Here is a 19,610-nt window from a genome sequence, read left to right on the forward strand (position 1 = left end):
CGATCATCGAGACTTCTTTCTCGTCGAATTGCCGCTATTCAAACCGCTTGAAACAACACAAAATTAATCGTCAAGGTAAAGGTTCGAAAAGCGGTCCTTATCCGAGAAAAAGATGTCTTCGGGTCAATACGCGCCTTCGTATATCGGCACACTGAATAACGTCTACGTCGGAATATTGTGACGAATCTTCACGACATTTCGCTCCGTTAGACAGAGTGTCAGCTTTAGGTACGATACAGGAGTGACTATATTTAAGCATCGAGCTGAGGTGGAGTTTTCATCGAAAATCTATAGGCAAGTGCGAATATCCTGGATCTGGACAATTTACAGCAGACTGTCTTAAGTTAGGATGAATAAATGACGACTCTTGGATCTACCTGATCTAATCGGTACTCATACTCACTGTTTACTTACTGAGCAACCCGCTTGTCGCCGTCCCGTACCCGTAACCGCTGTAAGGTGCGCTGGAGTACTGAGAGTACGCCGCGCTGTAGGCGTAGTCACCACCGCCTGTTGATAAGACAGATAAAAAGAGCCGGGTCAGCAAAGGATTTATTCGTTGCGAAGGCAGGCGTCGTAACTCCGTTTCTCAAACTGCGGTCAACGAGGTCACCCGCGTGGCTGAAGTCACCTTTGCATCCAGGACTTATTCAGGAGCTCGAGTGACTTTACGGAAGACTTTTTGCAAAGAAAGCGCGAGTCTCTTCGAGGCTCGTGACCGGTCGGTCAGTTCGGAGCATCGGTGAAGCGGAAAGTACGGTGTTTCGCGACTATCGAAGTGGGTACTCACCGGTGGCGTAGTGTCCGAAGCTCGGCAGCATGCCGGAGTAAGGCGGTATAGCCGACGATACCTGGGACTGGGAAACTGGTGGCTGAAGGACCGTCAGTCCCGGGTCCCCTCCGGGGGTGTTGGAGGCGGCAGGGGCAGCGTTAGCCTCGCTGTGGAGCGATATCGGCGGACTCTGCTCGCCCCCGCCCGCCCCAACGACAACGTACGGCACTGCGACGGCACCGTTCTCTCCTACGCCATGCACAACACAACACGACATTCGAATCAAGCACAAGCCAATTGAACGAAATAACGAAACGAAAGTTAAATAAAAACGCTCGGCGGTGTCTACTGGTTCGCGTTCCACCCCCGGTTGGTCCAAGCTTTCCTCTTCGACAATTATATTCGACGAATTCTCGTGACGATCTTCGACCAACTGGCGGTGTTATCGAAGCTTTTGCACCATTTCGTCGAGTTCTCAGCGACACGCGGAGTCGACTTGGAACCGGGAAATTTGCTACATAGGTGAAGGTGAACGTGAACGTGAACTCACCCGTGGTATGGTAAGGCGACATGTTAGCCGGGTCCAGAGTTTGGCTTAATTTAAGTTCCTGCATCGTCAACGGGGCGAGGGGCGTCAAGGTACCACCTGCTTTCGAAAAATCCCCCAAGGTTTTTCCCTATTTAGTCATCCCTCGACAACGTTCAGTGATCCGCTCGCATTATCGACGTCGCTGGCCGACCTCGCCTCGCCTTTAATCGTTCTTTCTTTTTGTCCTTTTTATTTCACCCGAAATAGGAGAGGGGGTTACTTTCGCCGATTTGCGAAAACCCCGAAAGGGTTTTTGATAGCTCCCGAGGTCAGAGCCGGGGGTTGTTGTTGCCCGTGGTCCCCTCGAATGGGGTTCAATCCGGCCACCCCAACCCACGTTACGTTATTATTCTCCGATCTCCGGCACAGTGCAGGAGTCATGTGTCTGAGTGACATTTGACGCAATCCATTATCGAAGGTTATTGTTGTACAGTTCGGTACGCGCCAAATACGCACACGATGCAAGGCGAGGTGAAAAAATGTTCGGCGACGTCGATCACGCGGCTTTATTTCACGACTAGAAACATTACGCCTTTCTCTTCCATTTTCAGGAATGATAATCAGCCAAATTCGAGCTTCCCATGGTCCCAACCACCGCGATACCGTTCTTTGACCTCTGCCTGCCACCGCCATCATGCATCGTTTGGAAATGCGAAATTATAAAGCATATAAAACACAAAGCCAGCGATACGCCGTTGCATCTAGATATTTACCTGCAGATGATATAACGGTAAAAAAGCTCACGGCCACTAAAACAAGACTATACCTACTTGAATTATACAGTAAAAGTGAAGAAGAAAAAAAAGAAAAAAAAAAAATACAAACAAACAGACGTGCACTTTTCGCAATCATTGCACAGCCGCAAATCGGCCAGCGGTGACGAGGAGCAAAGGTGCGATATACGTATGATAGGTATAATCAAGAGGCAGAGCAGAGCGCGGAAGAGAGAGAAGGAGATCAACACGATGTGAAAAAAGTAGCAGGAGGGAAAGAAAAAGCTAAGGGCAAATAGAGGGAGAAGCTCACCTATGGTACCCCCTATGGGCGGGGTATAAAGATGGGGTGTTTGCGCCTGCGTCATCGTTCCGATGGAGCCGAGGGAGTCGTAGAGTTCGGTGGAGGTGGCCACGGCGGACCCGGGGAATCCCCCGTGTTCGTAGTACCCCGGACCACCGCCGCCACCGGCGTTCGCCCCACCGCCCCCGCCGCCGCCCCCACCTCCGCCGCCTCCGCCACCTCCTCCGCCGCCCCCAAGTTCACTGAGGAGCTTATGCTCGTCCTTGATACTCCATTTACTCGACCACAGCTGCGTCAAAGAGGAACAAAGAAAGGAGGATTAAGCAACGTCGGACAAACGTGTCTCCCGTGGCTTGACCGTGACGGAAAAAATGCAGTTTCTCCAGTACAATCGAATCGTAGGAGGCCCGACTGGTGTCGTTTCATATTTCGACTGACGATAGAAGGAAACGTCGACTTACGTTGGAGTAGAGCTGATCTCCGTTGTAGCTACTTCGTTGTCTCTTCAAGTCGTCCTCCGGGTGATCGCTCAAGTCGCGATTATCGTCTGCGGACAGATAAAGCGGGGGTGTAACGGTACGGAGAGATACAAATAATAGGCCGTTGCGTGGGTATTATATGGGTAAAAAAAGCTCGAAGGCGGGCGGTGCAGCATCTCAAGTACAGAGGAGGCATGCACGACGTGCCTATTATACCTCGGACATATTTGCCGTCACCGCTCCGCATCCGGGAAAAAGATTTACTACACATCTATCGCGTGTTTATTATATATCGGGATTTACGATGAGAAAATGACGCGTCCCTGGCGCTTCGTAAATGTTTTACACCTAACTAAGCCCCCGTTAAACACGCCACGAATGGTTATAATGTATAAATTTTATTCGGTTCATCGATGCCGGAACTGTCCATACGTTTTTTTGTTTTATTTCTTCAATGTGCTTTTTTGCGCCTGGCCTATATCGCAGGTAGTAGGGTCGTTAACTGTTATGGCGCCCCATCCACGGACTGTGGAATTTGCACGATGCGATTGAAAGACTCGTTTTCGTTCCATTGAAAGATCGATCGTGGTTTCGATCGGTGGAAGACCTTTTTCCTTTCGAATATTCGAAAATTCTAGGAGAGTAAAACAGACCTTCAATGTTCCCTCTTACTTTACTCATTGTCAGTAATACCAAAGCTATCGAATGATCCGCAATTTGCTCGAAGCTGTTCTGCGGCCGTATCGATGTACATTGTATTTCTCTTTTTTACTACTCAGCGCGATCTTACATGCCCACATACCTGAAACACACGTCCCGTTCTGACATCAGACACGGGTGTATAGTTATACTGTTTCGCGGAACGGTCTTGGATCGAGTACAGCGACACTTATCGATTTCGCCAAGAGCAGCGTTCACCCCGCATATTGTTCCGTAAGATGAGGGAATGATGCCAAGCTGGAGTCGAGGTTTCGTACCGTGGATACAGGGCGATTCAGGTGTAACTTCGAGAAAAATTTCACTTCGAGGGACGGCAAGGTTTCCAGTTCGAATCGGTGAGTGACGTTTAATTTCAGAAAACGTGGATCTGCCGCTGCAAGAGCAGAAATTGATAAAAACGGCTGATTTCGCCCCGTAGATTCGAACCAAGGTACGGATATATGAATTTCCGGTATCCGGAAAGGTCCTGTATGGCAGGTAGATCGACGTCACCTGCGCGAGAGGCCAAAGACACAAATGAAACGTGCGATTTAAATTGAATCCGTCGAGTCGTCGGTCGGGATCGAACGAGTTGTGCACGTGTTAGCGGCAGAGCCGGTGCAGCATCGCCGCGGGCATTGATGGATATAGAGAAACAATTTCGACTCCATTATACGTACACACATCTTTATTATCAGCGGGCGCAGCCTACATCCGGCGACGAACAACGCCGGCTCTCCTGGCTGCTCGGGGTTCGTTTGGGAATACAGTGGATCCGAGGGGCGGAGGGGGGCTCGAGTATCTCGAATAATTAAATGACCGGTCCGTCGGGGGCCTGGGGTCCGGGGACGAGCGTCGAGCAGAGGGCTCGTTAAATCCCGTCCACCCTGTCAAGTCGCTCCAATCGCAGATTGTCCGGCGTTTCGTCCGCGTGTGCGTGCGCCGTCCTCACACGCACGCATTTTACACCGTCGCGTCGCCAAAGTTCGCCGACACAACCCCCGTGTTTTACACCGCTCCGGCACTACCACTCGGAACCCGCTGCTGATGGCGGCAGTATGGGACTCGCCCCTTGCTCGGGATGACCGCCATAAAATCCGCCTTGCCGGAGGTACGCGCGTCCAGCCCGCCAGCTGACCGAGCCGCGGTCGTTGAATTTCGACTTTACGATTGAATCGTTTGGATTAATTGTCGTTGTAATTGAACGCGCATCCGACTCTTCTCTCTATTTTCTCTCTCCTCCCGAGAAGCCGGGGTGGTTTTGGACGGGGGCGGATTCCCGTACACTTGCCGGCGCGAGGTTTAATTAGATATCTGTATAATTCAAGGTCAACGGATCACTGGGTACCGATTAAAGAAATGGAGGAAAACAGGGAATTCGCAGCGTCGAGCTGGCTCTTCGGGGCCACGACGTTGCTCCTTTGACATTGAGAAGCGGATGTCGAAGCGCTTCTTCTCCTGCTTCTGGTATCCGTCGTCGGGGGAGGGGAGGGGAGGCATGAATAAGGAAAATTCTAGGGTATCCGGGAAAGAAACCGGCGACGCCAGAGGTAGGCAGAAAAGTTAACGTCTCCTTGAAAGGAGCGGTAAATTGAATAATTCGATCATAGGTTTGAAAGGACCCCGGTAGTTTCCCATGCGTTATTCGAAAGCAATTGAGTCAATGTCGAGCGATACAATACAAGGGTAATAATGGACTTTGGGATGAACCCGGCCCCCGTCTACGTACCCACCCCTCGACCTCTGTAATATACCAACGTCGACGTGTTGGTCCGACACGCACACGCTCTCGAAATACCCTGACAGGACAAAATCTCACCCGGGGGTAGTGGAGGGACGGGGCAGATGTACCGAAAACATTGATTCGAATTTCAAATATGCACCGCAAATCAACTCAATTATACTCCAGTATTTAATCAATTTAACACAGCTGTTATTCTCCCTCATTTGCAGAATTATATCGGCAAAATAGAAACATTGCAACGATACCGTGTAAATTTGTACAAATTATATAACTGTGGTAATTTTTATGACCAATTAGAGATAATACTTTTCATCCGGAGTTTGCTGCAGTGAGAAAAATTTCATTTGTTACAGTAATTAGAAAAATTTAGTGAAACATTTTGCGCTACCGTCGATGCTTTTTTGGTAATTTCAACGCAAAATCAGTTTTTTTTCGGTGTACTCTACTTTTTTATTTAAATAAGGCTTTATCGTCAATTTATCGTTGCACAAGCATTAAATTTTCGCAACAGTTGCAAGAAAATGTAGTAAGAGTGATCGTAATGAGAAAGAATAGTAACGGATACTAGACTCTCCGGTAACAGCTACGAAACTAATTTTCATTTTCTACCTACAACTATATTTTTCGATTGTGATAAAAAACGAAAATAATTAATGACTGAGCGGTAACCGAAACTAAAAATTTCTCTCGGTGTGTCATACTTTTTCGGAACAAAATCAGTTTTCAGGGCAAGATACCTAATTGATTTGCATGCGATCAAAGGCGCAAGAAATTCTGCGCTGTATGCATAAGCATAATAATCGCTGCGACGACGTTGGGAGGTTAAAAAATAACCGTGTGCAGCATATGTGACTCGGCGACGTCACCGGGGATTTTAGCCAAATATGAAAACGACGCCGGGCGTCGACTCTGATGAGCGCTAATGCACCCGCCGTCCGTTTGAATTAGAACCGACCGCGGTCTTTGAAGTTTATAATCCGATACGCTCGCCCCGACGCTCGTCGCCAGGGCATTGAGTGCTTTCGCCGCAGTACCTACGCGCCACTTTGCAGTCGCCTGGGTGTAATCGAGTTCCTCTTCCCGATGCCTGTTCGTCTCTCCTCGACTCAGATCTGCGTATACGTATACAAGGCACCGACGTTACAACGCGTCGCCGTTGTTATCGCAATTTTTGTCCTACCTTACTCGTTAATTTTTAATTTTATTCCTTTACATTTTTCGATCTTCCAACATACCCAGAGAAATGTAACAGAGATACAATTCTCTGTGAAAACTAGAAAAAAAAAAATAAATAAATAAATACAAAATGGACCAAGGGAAGAAACCGGAGGTCGGCCGCCTCGAGTATCCGACACGGTTTCGCAGGGGCGGATGAGCGGGGTACCCGGGGCCCCGAGTCCACCGCCTTCGTCGTAGTCGTCCACGTGTCGGGAATATTTCAAACGCGTTAAACTCACGCCGCGTGACGTAGAAATGAATGGCGGCACGTGCGTCGGGCCCGTTGACATTTGACCGATAGCCCGGCAAGCCGGGCGCGAATTAGAAATTCGTGTCGATAATCGCACGCACCTTACAACGCTACAGACGCCATCGTCGGCATCGCTGTTGCGAAACAAAACCCGATTATTACCGCACTACGGTCTTTTTACCCGGAATAATACGCCATTGTTGCAATTATATAGTCGAACCTCTTCCTCTCTCGATTCAGACCCCCCCCCCCCCCGCTCCTCCCCTACGCTCCCTCCTCAGCGTCTCTTTGTCGCTTTTTGCTTCCTCGTCTTTTCGCGCTCGCGTAAGTCACTTTTACAGGCCTCACTCCCTCTCTCTCTCTCTCTCTCTCACTCTCTCTTTGTTCCCGTTGTTATAGATTTAATTTGTATCAGAGCGACGAGCACCTCGGTATGCACACCCCTTGACATCCGACTCCTCCTACCGCGAGCCACTCTATCTCCGAAAGTTTGCAACAAAGTACGGCTGCATAACAATCGTCTTGTTTCTTGCGAAAAGCATTGTTTTCTTGTACGACGATTGTAACAAAAGCTGAATAGCTCAAAACTCGCCTCTACAAACGAATTCTACATCTCATTTCGTTCTAGATTCTTGCAATATTTCAAGTAGAATATAACAAAGTGAAGCTTTTTGACTCGTTCAGAGCTCGGTCAGCTCTTATACCGTAAAGTACGCTTAAAATTCTACCCTGAAGGGAAATAGCGGAATTTGGTCTCTTACCGTCGTCGGTGCGTTTCCGCTTTATGCTATTTCCATTGGGGTCCTGATGGTGAGCCGGGATACCGAGGATGCCGCTGATGCTGTAGGCGTTGGGGGCAGTGGCGGCAGGGTGTCCGGCAGCGTTGGCGGGGGCGTGGGTGATGACGGATACGGAACCGCCGGACCCAGGTTGACCCTGGGGTTGTCCTTGCTGCTGGGCCTGCTGCTGTTGGTGGGCGTGTTTCGCCTTCTCGGCAGCCTTGTTCCTCACGATCCTGGAGCGACGGATGGTTCATGAAAAAGAATAACCAGAAGAAGAATTGCGATTAGACGATGGTCGGTGATCTGCCGCGGCGAACGCATATACGCAGGTAGAAGAAAGGTCGCAGCGATCGACTACCGAAAGTCGAACGAAACTGGCATGGCGGTGGCTATTCACCGCACGCGGCATTGTTTTCACCGGTCGAGTGGATCCTCGGTTATCGAGTGATTAATTACGATTAGGAGGGTCGCTCGTAGGCGGTCCCGGTTACTGCCGACGTATGCAACACGTATATTATACGTTATTATAGGTCCTTCTGGGCGGGTTAACGTCGGCTGTGCCGATACACGCATTCACGGATGCAGACGAGGAACCCAGGATGATGACTCGCGTTTTGCCACGCGTCGAAACACCGCGTGGTGCCGGCGATTCACCGTGCTACATCATCCCTCTCTCCCTTTCCTCTCTTCGTCCGATACACGTAAAGATACCTACGACGTCTACTTACGCACGTGTATTGTGCATCCGCATCGATCTCGCATCATGATGTACCTACAACACTCCGATACCCCGTACCGGGGAACCTTTACATACATCGTGACAACCACTAGACGTCCGCATCGATTAGCTAGCCAATATTGTAGCCGGTATTACTTGCTAGTTTGCCCTTGGTATCAGATTATATTTATCATTTCTCATCCCCTCGAGATTGCACCCGCTGTCGTTGGCGCTTTTTTCTCGACTTCCTGTCGACTGCCGCCTCGTCTCATTTGCCGCGAATAGTTAATCGGTAGAAGAAGCTACTCCAAAACTACTTTCAACACCTTGAAAACATCGAGTTTCAGATCTAGACGTCGGGTGTGGAATTAACGACGCGACAAACTTGGATACAGAGTTTTTTTCATTATCAGATTGATAGAAACAACACGCATTTGAATGAAAGGTAACCTTATCTTCTTCCTTAATCCCCAACCACCATAACCTGTCCTGATACCATCGCTTGACCGTGCAGGAAACATACTAATTGCCCGAGGCTAACACCGATTACCGAATATCGATCAGTTTAATCTTGATCTCGATCTCAGGAGTTCGTGACCAGGCGGTGGGTTCTGCATGGCTATGCGTGGTGAAGTAAATTCAGGGGTGGGGTTTCGGCTCGGGGGCGACGCAGTGATCAATCAGGCGACACCTGTTGCCCCGTAGCTCTGGAAGTTGGGTAGATACCTCGACCTCCGCTAACTCGGGGTGATTAGGCCCGATTCTCGCGTCTAGGTCCGTCCCTCACCCCCGCATCTCCGGGGGCCGCGAGTGCAGACGATTGTGAGATCGGTCTAGGCCGATAATCACCGCGGTGTCCGCTTTGCGTTACGCTCGAATCTCGGCTCCTGCATGCCCGACTGGCTTCGATTTAACAAAATTGCGATGCCCTCGGTGATCGCGGCTCGGGCGCCACTCGAGTATCGCGTTATTGGAGCGCTGCGGGTGCTCCAGGTTCTGTGGATACAGATGGCACGTGACGCAAGGACACGAGGACTCGAGAGGAGAGCAAACAACGCCGTTCTGCCGCTTCCGAATTCCGGAATTGCTTTTTAATTACCTCACGTGGTAATGAAGATCACTTCGAGATCGATCAGGGAGATTTTATGAAATTCGCACGAGTCCGCATTGTTTCGGTAGATACTGTTTACAAAGTCTGGCCGCAGATTTCATCCGAAGGACATCAAATTTCAATTCCATCTATTCGTTTTTTCTTTGCGAAGATCCGAAATGTCGGAAGAAATTTTATAGAATTTTACAGCTTTTCATTTATCGTTAGAAATAGTTTTCCCTCTTTTTCGGAAAATCTAGAAACTCTGAGCGCTTACCTGATCCCGCGCACCGATTCGGTTCGACTCAAAATATCGACCTTACGTTTTCCAACAACTAAACCACCATTCACGGCTGAAACACATGGACGCCAACTAGGGAGTAAAGGATAAATTGTAGAGAAGCGGCGCAACACCGCGAGGTTAAGGATAAGTTGGAACCGGGAACGGTGGTCGTAGGACGCAGAGAGTCGAAGGAGGCGCAGCCGGGGGTCGGGGGGTGGAAAGGTGGGGTAGAATTATGGGGGCAGCGAGGCGAGGCGCCACGTGGGTGGAAGCTATGCCTCCCTTGGCGCCGGACGATCGCTCCCTAACGGCCACTCGACGACTAAACTACCCCGAGTCCTCCTTCTCCACCCCCGCCGCTGCCGAGGTCGTCGTTCCCGCGTCTTAACTCGAGTATCTCGCGGCTCTCGCGGAGAAGAATAAGAGCGAGAAAAACCAGAAAAAGATAAAGAACAGGGAGATGAGCAGAGAATTGTGATGTTAGGTATGTACCTATGGTAAGTACAGCCCGGTGAAAAGAGTTCCTCGTTCGATGAGAGCGAAGAATGAAAGAAGGAGAAATTGAGTTGAAACAAAGAATTGCGTACCATCGATTCGCTCCGAACTGTACGCGATATAGTGAAAGAGCCGGAAACTCGTCTGCGGTCGTTTTCAATCATTGCAGGAGTGATGAAAAAAAAGTTCATCGATGCGACAAAAATGATTGTTACAATTGTTCCAAATGACGAAGCCAGGGAATATCGTTTGTGGAAATAGGAATTAAAGCATCCTGCGCACACGCGTGACCGATGAAACGAGTCGTTCCGACCAAGTCTTGTTCCAAAAAGACGCCTCCTTCGCAAAGTTGTTAAAATTCAAGTTTTACACGTATACGGAGATCTCATGCGACCGTTAGAAATGAATAAAACGAGGAGAAATCGAGAGTCGGAGTGGAACAGCGTTACCGGTACCTATGGGTATTAGGGAGGTGGATAACGTTTGAGTTTCGGAACTTGTATACGGCGGGGGAAAAGGAGACGAAGCGGAGGCAAAGCAGCGGCTCCGGTCTGGAACCGCAAACTTTAACGTCGGCATTACTTTTATGCGCAACTTTATGCCAAGTATCCCATCAAATATATGACCCAGGTCTTCTACATTCCGAGTGGGTAAAGAGAGGAGTGGTGGAGGAGTATCTGCGTGCCTTCGTTATACGTTGTACATACGTGTGCAGGTACATTCGCGTATCCAGACCCGTAGCCAGCTGTGCCGACCGACGGGAGGCCGCCCATATCCACTGGGCTAAATTATTGCAAATAAAACTTTATACACGCGAATTTCCCGCCTACCTCTGCAGCTCAACTCTAGCGAAAACTTTATCGCATTACGCAGCGTGTCTCCCGGTGGGAGTTGTGAAAACGTAACACATTCATCCCCCTCGTGTGGAAAATTCCGGCAAGGTTACAGCGGCGAAAAAATACGGCCTGAAATTTTGATTGTCCGCGGATTTGGAACGCCCGGGTAAAAGGTTGTTGCGAAATTCATGCTTCACACTTCGGGATGGAGCTATTACGAGCGGTATTAGGAGTATTACGGTAAGAGGCGGCGTCCTGCGGCACTCGAGAACGGATTACAAGGGATTTTGGTATCCCCCACTCGGTTCGACCGAGCCCCGGTTCACGGGGAAACGGCAAAGTCAAGAGGGTCGCGTTCCGGTGCAGCAGCCGCACAATACTCGGGAGTCACTCTACCTATACGGATATACACGGGCATTGTGTGCACCGGGGCTTCACAATGCTCTGACTGCACGACTGGGTTATACATATACTCACACACACACGTACGTGTGATGCCTAGGCGAGCAGGCAACGCCACGGTGTATCAATTCATCTACTTATGTACTACACACACTCCGCGGTACGTACATGACCATGTACGACGCGATCGTTGTAGGTACTGCACTACGACGACGCGCACACTCGGAGAAACCACCGTGTCGGGTCTCTCACTGCGTAACTTTTTACCCCGTGCGGTAATTCGGATTTTCCTGTAATCAGCACGGATTCCTTTGTGCAAACCCTCGGTGAGGAGAAAAAGTGAAGCAACGCGACACGCGCGATACGATTAACGTTTACGAAATAAGAGAGAGAATCGAGATGACTGGTCTGGTTCAGCGCCGTTGGGAAAGTCGACGACAAACTTCGTCAATCGATTATCAACGTCATCGGTATAATCATCCGATCGGAATTAGCAAGGATGAACCGGTTTATACCGGAACGGTACAAGTCCGTACAGCACGGTAATCGAGTAGTGAATAATTTGTCGATGCAGCAGCAACGCCAGCGAGTATTGGGCTGGATGCGGACAACAAAGCACGAGGCGGACGGTATTCGAGGACGAGGAGCACCCCTGGTGGTCGAGCCATTTCGTCATTTTGATGAACTGCCGTGTGTATAGTGTACGGTAGCAGCGTGGAGTGCATTATATTATACGTACACCTATCTCGGCGTATATACCTGAATCGCATTGTCAAAGAGGAGCAGCTGCCGCATCCCGATCCCCGAGCAGCATTTACCCGCGATGTTCAGCGGTGCTGGTACACAGTGAGAGACGACTATATTAACCGAGTATCCCTGACGTCCCGGTGCACCGTCGCCTCGGATGCCGTGCACGCCGCCGTCGAGAGGACGCCGTGTTTGTTTGCGTTGTGTCCCCGACTGCACAAAGGGCCCAGGGGGCCCCCCGGAATACACCAGCGAGTCAACAGCGACGAGGACGCTTTTCCCGCTCGCAGTCCCATACAGCTCGCTCGATTTACGATGTATCATTCCACGCTGCCCCGTCCCTTCCCCTTTCACCCTCCATGGGGGGCACCCTCCTCATGGGAAGCATGGCAAGTTAGTTTTACACCTCCGAAGTCGAGGCAAGGGTCCGATCGTTCGGTGGATTGTCAATTTTTCTTTATTCTTTTTTATTTAGCAATCAACGGACCGATTTGATCCTCTTTACACGTGCAACATTCTGCTTTACAGAAAAGCTGCATTATCATTTGATTGGAACTTTGAGAATCGGTCGTTACGGTTTCTTGACCAAGGCACTGATTAAAATTCTATAACTACAAGACCTGAATCGAAACGCGTCGTAAGGCCGCATTTTTATGGGAGCTGTACGCTCGTTCAGCAGTCGAACCGGATATCCGAAAATGTTGAGTATCCGTAGAGAGGGTTTCTTTGGTTTCCTCGCATCGGTCCTCCGACCTCGGATTCTTGATTTCAAACCATCGCTGACAATCGAGGAAGTTCCCGTGTCTCGGGGTTCTCGAAAACCGCAGAGGCCACCGAGTAGAAAAGGTCGGCGGAAGCGAGGGTCACCGAGTGGGCGTATCGCGATATCATCACCCGAAACTTTGATCGGAATGAATAAAGCCCGCGTGAATAGGTGGCCGGGAATCCGCGGCAGCATCGTCGAGTCAAAATGGAATTTAGCGAGGTAGGATTTTCGCGAAGCTGTGGAAAAGGGTCCCCGATATTAGGGCGAGCTTCCGGTCCCGTCGTGGCTCCGTCTGTCCTCTGACGTCTCCAGGGCAACGGTTGCCCTCCTCCCGATTCCCAGGCCCGTTCTCTCCGATCCTCCGAGTGTAAGAGAGTCGAAGGGATCCGCCGCCACCGGCGCGTAATTGTAACTTCGTTTGAGGCTAATTTCGGGCTGGAGGGTATGATGAAACGCGGTAATAATTGCGTTATTCAGACAAAGGGCCGTTATGGATACGCGCCGGTGGTAACCGCCCTCACCCTCCGTCGGCCGGGGATCCTCCGCCGCCGTCGACGTTACCGCGTTTGGCGAATAAGGGAGGAGGGTTACACTCCGCAAATATGGCCGCTTTAACGTACCTCCGCACCCGGGAACCATATTGTCTCTCTATGCCGTATATTGTAAAACAAAATTATGTCCCTCGCCGCCGTGTCTACCCGCCCGAGGCAAATGGCGACCCTTCCACCATCCCAGTTCCCCACCCCTCTCCTCTCCTCTGCACCTACACCTCCACCTACACCCTCCTCGTCTCGTAGGTCTGCCCGAATACCCGGCTCACGTAAATCTCGTTACTCCCGAAAACCCTCTTTGTCATTTCGACGAGTCGAACGACGGGGATACTCCGCAATTGCACAGTCAACGCTTGTGCCAATCTCAAGGATTCGTTCCGTTTTGATCGTTTAAAAAGGTACTTTGGCTTTGACACCTGTGAATTTTCATCCACCTTAAGGCACCGCGATCATCTTCGACGCGAAACGGACCAATGCACGTCACGGATCAAGATGTACGTACACGGTTGGTACACCTGTCGCGATATTGGGCGGAGTGAATTTCCGCGGGTTATTTATGTAGGTGTAATTTAATAATCGCGAGATGAGGAGGGTAGATAGGAATATGTGGGTTCGAGTAGAGCGGAGGTCGAGTAAGTGGCACAAAAGTAGCGTCGGCGTGGCCGTTCCTCGTTGCTTACGCCGGGCCATATGGCTGCGCGGGAGTTTTCGCAGGGGTGCGAAATGACATGGAAGTAATGGACCCGCCCTTATTGTGCATCCGGCAGATTGACCCGTCAGATAGAGTCGAGAGTCCCGCTCCCGGTATCCACACCGAGAAAAATCTACGCGATGACGGATTGATACAATTCCCGAGAGCGAGATTTCGCTCGACAGATTTTCTACCAACTGTTACGCCTCTCGCTCGACTTCCTTCGGTCCGACCCGACGCCACCTCTGCCTTCGACGACCGTTCTCCCGCTCCGCTGGCCTTCCAGCTTCGTACCGCGAACACCTTCTGGGTACACGGTGTCAACATTTTCGCATGGTTTCCGACATCCGTTCCGTCCACACAAGCGGTTTTTACCGTATCGATTCGACCATTGTCGGCCTCTGGAGTATGTTCAGGGAGTAATTCCTTATCAAACTATACCGAAAAACGATTAACCTGCACTGTACAGATTACTCTCCAAGTGCGGTAACGTTTCCATGTAAGTTGGAAGAAGCTTGGTATACAAAGAGCACCCGAAGCTCGACACTCGCAGTTTTCGCGCAGACGCCAAGTTGCTTTTAGCTCTCCCATGACGAAAGATTTCCAACGATTCTGTCAGCTCTGACGTTATCCGATTTTCTGCTTTCTGTTTCACGATACTCGTACGGCGATATTCCGTTCGGACAGCCAGCTATTGAGGTTTGTCGCAACAAGCGGTGGAAATAAATTGTTCGCATGGGATCAACGATCGATTTGCAGTTTCCGTGAACCTGACCATCCTGACTTCGAAAAAATAATCAAACGCAGGATTGATTTCTGACGAGGTACCGTTTGAATGCTAATTTTAGACTTCAGTACCTAATCCGCGACGATAATTTCCGAACTACCAAAGATGTGACCAGTTTTCACAATCGAACAACGCCGACGACAGCTTCGTTCCAAAAGTTTGCCGGTCTTTTTCCCAAGGTTTCAAAGTAGTGAAATTGAACCGATCTCTTGAAAAAAGGTAAAAATAAAGCGCAACGAAAATGCGGCAGCGAGTTGGATAGGTAAGGGGATGAGAAGGACGGGGAATTTTCAGGAGGAAATATTGATAGGCTCGGCTTTGGCTGCGGAGTCACGGTTGAGCAGGCGGTTCTCCGCCGAGGTATATCTTACGGTTTGCTCGACGAGAGTCGTTTCGTTGTGTCTCGCACTCACACCCCCACGGTTAAGCCGGGTACCTAAGGAATACGACTTGCGCACACGATCGCACGCACGGCGGCACACCTACGTGCATGGAAGGAGCGAGTGGAGCTCACGGCAGACTCTTAGGCGCGGATCGATAGGCACCGAGCAGGCTTGCCCAAGGTTCCCCTGCACGCTCCGATATCCAGCCATCCCGCCATCCAGAGTCCAGCCGCCTCCTCCTCGCGCCTATCCAGCCGCACCACTTTACGGAGCCCATGGAACCCGCAACCCCGGCAGCATCGCAGAAAGCCTTTTTCCCGGCTTCCTGTTGGTCCAGATACGTATTTATCACCCCTGCGGCCGGCTTCCTCGTCCTTGGCCTTAATCCCGGTGGTCCGGGCCGCTTTTCGCTAGCAAAGCACCACGCCGCGGTTCGAGCGGAGCTTCGCAGCTTCGGTCAGTTCACAGCCGTGAAATCGGCGAGGATTGGAAAGGGATCCGTGCGATCTCGATTCGTCGCACTGTCGCAAAAACAAATTCGTGTCTTCTGCCTCGTACAAAATGGCCGGGATTTTTTGCTCGTTTATTCACCGCCGATGGCTGAGGATCGTTTTCCTCTACTCACTGAGCTCGGGCTCCGACTAATTGCCTTCCTCGCTCTCGCCTTATCCCCGTTTTTCACTCTCTCTCTCCCTATCTTTTTCTATCCTTTTCCGCTCCATCGAAGCCTCGTGGTTCTCGGTCAATCGGCGAAAACCTTCGCTGACCTACGCGCGACAAAACACAGGTCTAATCGGAGGGCGATAGTTTGTCAGAAACGGAAGGGACCAATTGAGTTTTGACGCTAGATTGCGGCGAGTTTTGTTCCGATGTTTTCTTTTTTTCTTACCGCAGGACACTCGTCTCAGATTCCCCTTCGTCAAAGGATCGCTTCAATTTTTCCTTACTGCAGCATTTGCGTTTTAAAATAACCGACGGGTAATTGTGTAACGGATACCTCACCGAGACACTTGAGTACAAGCGCGTCACTTCCGGACAAAGAGTAGGGGGGGGGAGGGGGGGGGGGACAGAGAAGAAGAAAAACCGAACTGAGAACGAGAAAAAGAAACGTACAAGAAAAACGATCGTCTCGTACAAGTAAAATAATGGTCGAGTGGCTCTTTGCGAAAATAACATCCAGGATATATTTCATCCCTAAACAGAAGAACGGAGGTAAATATGTCGCGTGATGGTCGGTTTTCGGGTGATAAATCCTGAAACGTGGAACAAAAGGATAGCTGGAATTGCCCGGACGTCGTGGCGATTGAAAAATTCTCGCTCAGTTCCCGCGTCCGCGTATAATTTGTCTGTGTTGAAAGATCGTTAGCGGATCCTAGGCTTGTGTGGGTATATTTATAAATTGGTTTGAATGTTCGCATTATGCGCGAGCTCGATCTGTACCTAATTTTTTGTTCCGCTACTCCGCAACCTTTGAGGGGGCTGATATACAAGCCGGTACATTCCCACCCGCGGAGGTTTATCCTCTCTATAGAAGGACTCGAGGCGAGTTTTTCCGAGCGATCTACTCTCCAGATTCAGATCAATACCCGACATCTGGGCTCTCGGATCGCGCGGGGCCGAAGAGGACAAGGAGCGAGGAAGAGGACGAGGAGCGACGAAGAGGAGGAGGAGGAGGAGGAGGAGGAGGAGGAGTAGGAGGAGGAAGAGGAGGAGGAGGAGGAGGAGGAGGAGGATAAGGATGAGGTGGCGAGGTGGAGGTGGAGGCCTCGCTCGAGCAACAAGCCACAGCGGCACACCCTTGGCTGCAATCCTAGGAATACGAAACCACCGTTTTCCGTCGCGGCGGTATAACTTGATGCCCGTTGGTGTAACAACGCTCTTGACAAACCCGAAATTCGAATCGGGAATTTCGCTTTGTAACTGAAATTCAATCAAATATTGACTACGAATGAAAACACAATATCAGTTCAATGTACCCCGGGAAGAAAAGCAACAAGATTAAAATTGACTTTATGAATTCAAAAAACTTGACCCGATATCAATTCGAAAGGCCCAGGAACTTGGACTTGTACCATGATTCCAAATTAATTTTCATGTCACGATTTCACGTGACTTCCGATGACTTTATAACAATTCTGACAAATTACAGCGGTACTGTAGATGATTGAAGCGAAAACTCGTTTTGTTTACACAACCGTGTCGTTTGTTCGATATTATACAGCCATTACCGATAGCACCGTCGCTTCGGCATATGCCGACACCGATCGCTCGAGTGTTTGGATCGAGGTTAAGACACTCGAGATCGCTAATCACTGACAACGAGACGACTGCACTGTCAGGCTGACGACATTCGAAACATTATCTTCATCAAAAAGTTAGCAGAGAATTTTTCCGTGAAATAAAAAAGTTAATCATCGATCCTGTTGATCCGCAGTACAAAATGAGTCGAAAAGGAAAAAACAATCCGTATCTTAAATTCACTGATCAGTCCAGACCACCAGCATGTTGTTTTTCGGTGCAAATCTTCGGTTCTCGACTCTCTTACAACAATCCAACACGATTATCAGGCTCTTATCTTCACTTTGAACACGCGTACCTACGCACCTGATTGCGTTTCTTCACCCCGCGATCTTTCTTATCGCTATTCATCGGTACAAAGTACAACCAGCGACTACTGCAGGGCGGCGAACATAAGCGTAGAACGACTACCGGCATGGTATAGTCCCGAGGGCTGGTTGACCTTTTCGAGAAGCGCGGCAGGTCCGCCGAGGGAATTGGGGGATTAATTCAAGTGTTTTTGGCCCCCGGGGGTCCGCGGCTGGGGTAGGGGGGGGGCGAAGCGGGCCGATCGACGGAGCCACGTTCCCGGCTGTTCCCGGCGCAGAAACGGGAACTCGGGGGTGGATGCGGCGCCCCCAGGGGAGGGCATTACGGCGTATCAGCACCGCACAAACCCGAGATCGGGTGGAAAGGTGGCGAGGGGGCGATATGGCGGCAAGGGCGCGGGGGTGGGGGGGGGGGGGGGAGAGGCGCCCCTCTTCATAGGCAGCCCCCGAGCCCGAAATTCGAATAGTCGAATGCTCGAACACAGCCTACATTCAACCCCCGAGTTTCCTTGCCCCCGTCAGTCACCTAGCTCGTCGTTGATCTGCTCACATATGTCCCGAGATTTAATCAGCCGGTACTTCAGTCGGCTTTATCTCCTGCTTATCTACAACCCCGGATCCCTTCGCCCCGCAACACTCAACCTCCTCCCCCTGCGCTCTTCGTGGGTGCTAATGAAATTGAGTGTAACGCGTATCGAATTCGCTACAAGTGGAATCCGCTAACGCGATCAACTAGTGTTAATGGTGCCTCACGCAAATTAGTTTGTTAGATGTGCGCGGAAGTTGAGCGTCGCTGTTATTATTATATATGTATGTATCGACCGAATGGATTTCTATAAGTGTGAACTTTTTTCAATGCAATTTTATGCCCGATTCGAAACTCGATGTGTGAGCGAGACGGGGGAAAAATATGTCTATATTTCATGAGAAGGGAGAGGAGTTTACGCGTTTCTTGATTTCGTTAAGGTCTGACGGAAAAACGAGAAAACAAAACCAAACTCGTCACCGCTGATTGTCAAGTGTAATAATTTCCAATTAAATGACGTTCGTAATACAAGCATACATCTTTACATCCATCTTTATTTTATCGAGTCAAATTTTCTATCCAAAAACTGTTGATAAAACTTCAAGGATCTCGTCGAAAATCGTAACATCTATCGTATAAGCTTGACGAGAGTCAAAGTAATCGTATTCCTCTGCAGAATCTATTAATAAGTTTGCAACCGACTGATTTTATTTATTCTTTCATTCGACTCACCGGTTGATCGACGAGACGGAGGGAACATTGTCCTGGGAGCAGATGCCCTCAGCCAGGAGCCTGTCCCGGATCTCCCACGCGAACATCGTCGGGTTGTCCCTCTTGTAGTTGGCGATAGCGTCGACGACCGGCGGCGTTGCTACCTTAGGTTTCGAGCCGCCTATCACGCCGGCCTTGAAGCTTCCGGTCTCGTAGTACCTGCGGGGTGAACGAGCGTGCGTATATACACAAGGAAACGCCTCGTAAAAATAAATGATACAACCAAAAATAAAAAAGTAAAAAGAAAAAGAAAAAAAAAACCAATAAAAAACAAACGCCCGAACCAAAATTTCACCGTTACGCAACAACCGCGTTCGAGAAATGGACACAACAGGATCGACCATTACGTAGATATAGAATACGTGGATTAGGACCCCCCGCCATGGCCTAGGCGGCGTCCGATCTTAT

At 50.0% G+C, this 19,610-nt stretch overlaps 1 protein-coding gene across 5 annotated transcripts in view; it reads right to left on the reverse strand.

Annotated features, from left to right (window-relative positions):
* The window catches only part of sv (paired box protein shaven), an 81,028-nt gene that overhangs the window by 4,523 nt on the left and 56,895 nt on the right, over positions 1-19,610 (reverse strand). For 4 of the 5 annotated variants that reach the window (XM_046618477.2, XM_046618451.2, XM_046618461.2 and 1 more), the window contains 7 exons: positions 19,164-19,361; positions 7,530-7,783; positions 2,840-2,925; positions 2,388-2,667; positions 1,323-1,421; positions 791-1,021; positions 415-510 (listed from right to left, as the gene is read on the reverse strand). In XM_046618477.2, the coding sequence (XP_046474433.1) occupies positions 415-510; positions 791-1,021; positions 1,323-1,421; positions 2,388-2,667; positions 2,840-2,925; positions 7,530-7,783; positions 19,164-19,361 (1,244 nt within the window). The remainder of the gene's footprint in view (positions 1-414; positions 511-790; positions 1,022-1,322; positions 1,422-2,387; positions 2,668-2,839; positions 2,926-7,529; positions 7,784-19,163; positions 19,362-19,610) is intronic. The other variant, XM_046618442.2, reaches the window with a different exon arrangement.

Source organism: Neodiprion pinetum, chromosome 1 (genome assembly GCF_021155775.2).
Source record: "Neodiprion pinetum isolate iyNeoPine1 chromosome 1, iyNeoPine1.2, whole genome shotgun sequence".
Classification (NCBI taxonomy): Eukaryota; Metazoa; Arthropoda; class Insecta; order Hymenoptera; family Diprionidae; genus Neodiprion; species Neodiprion pinetum.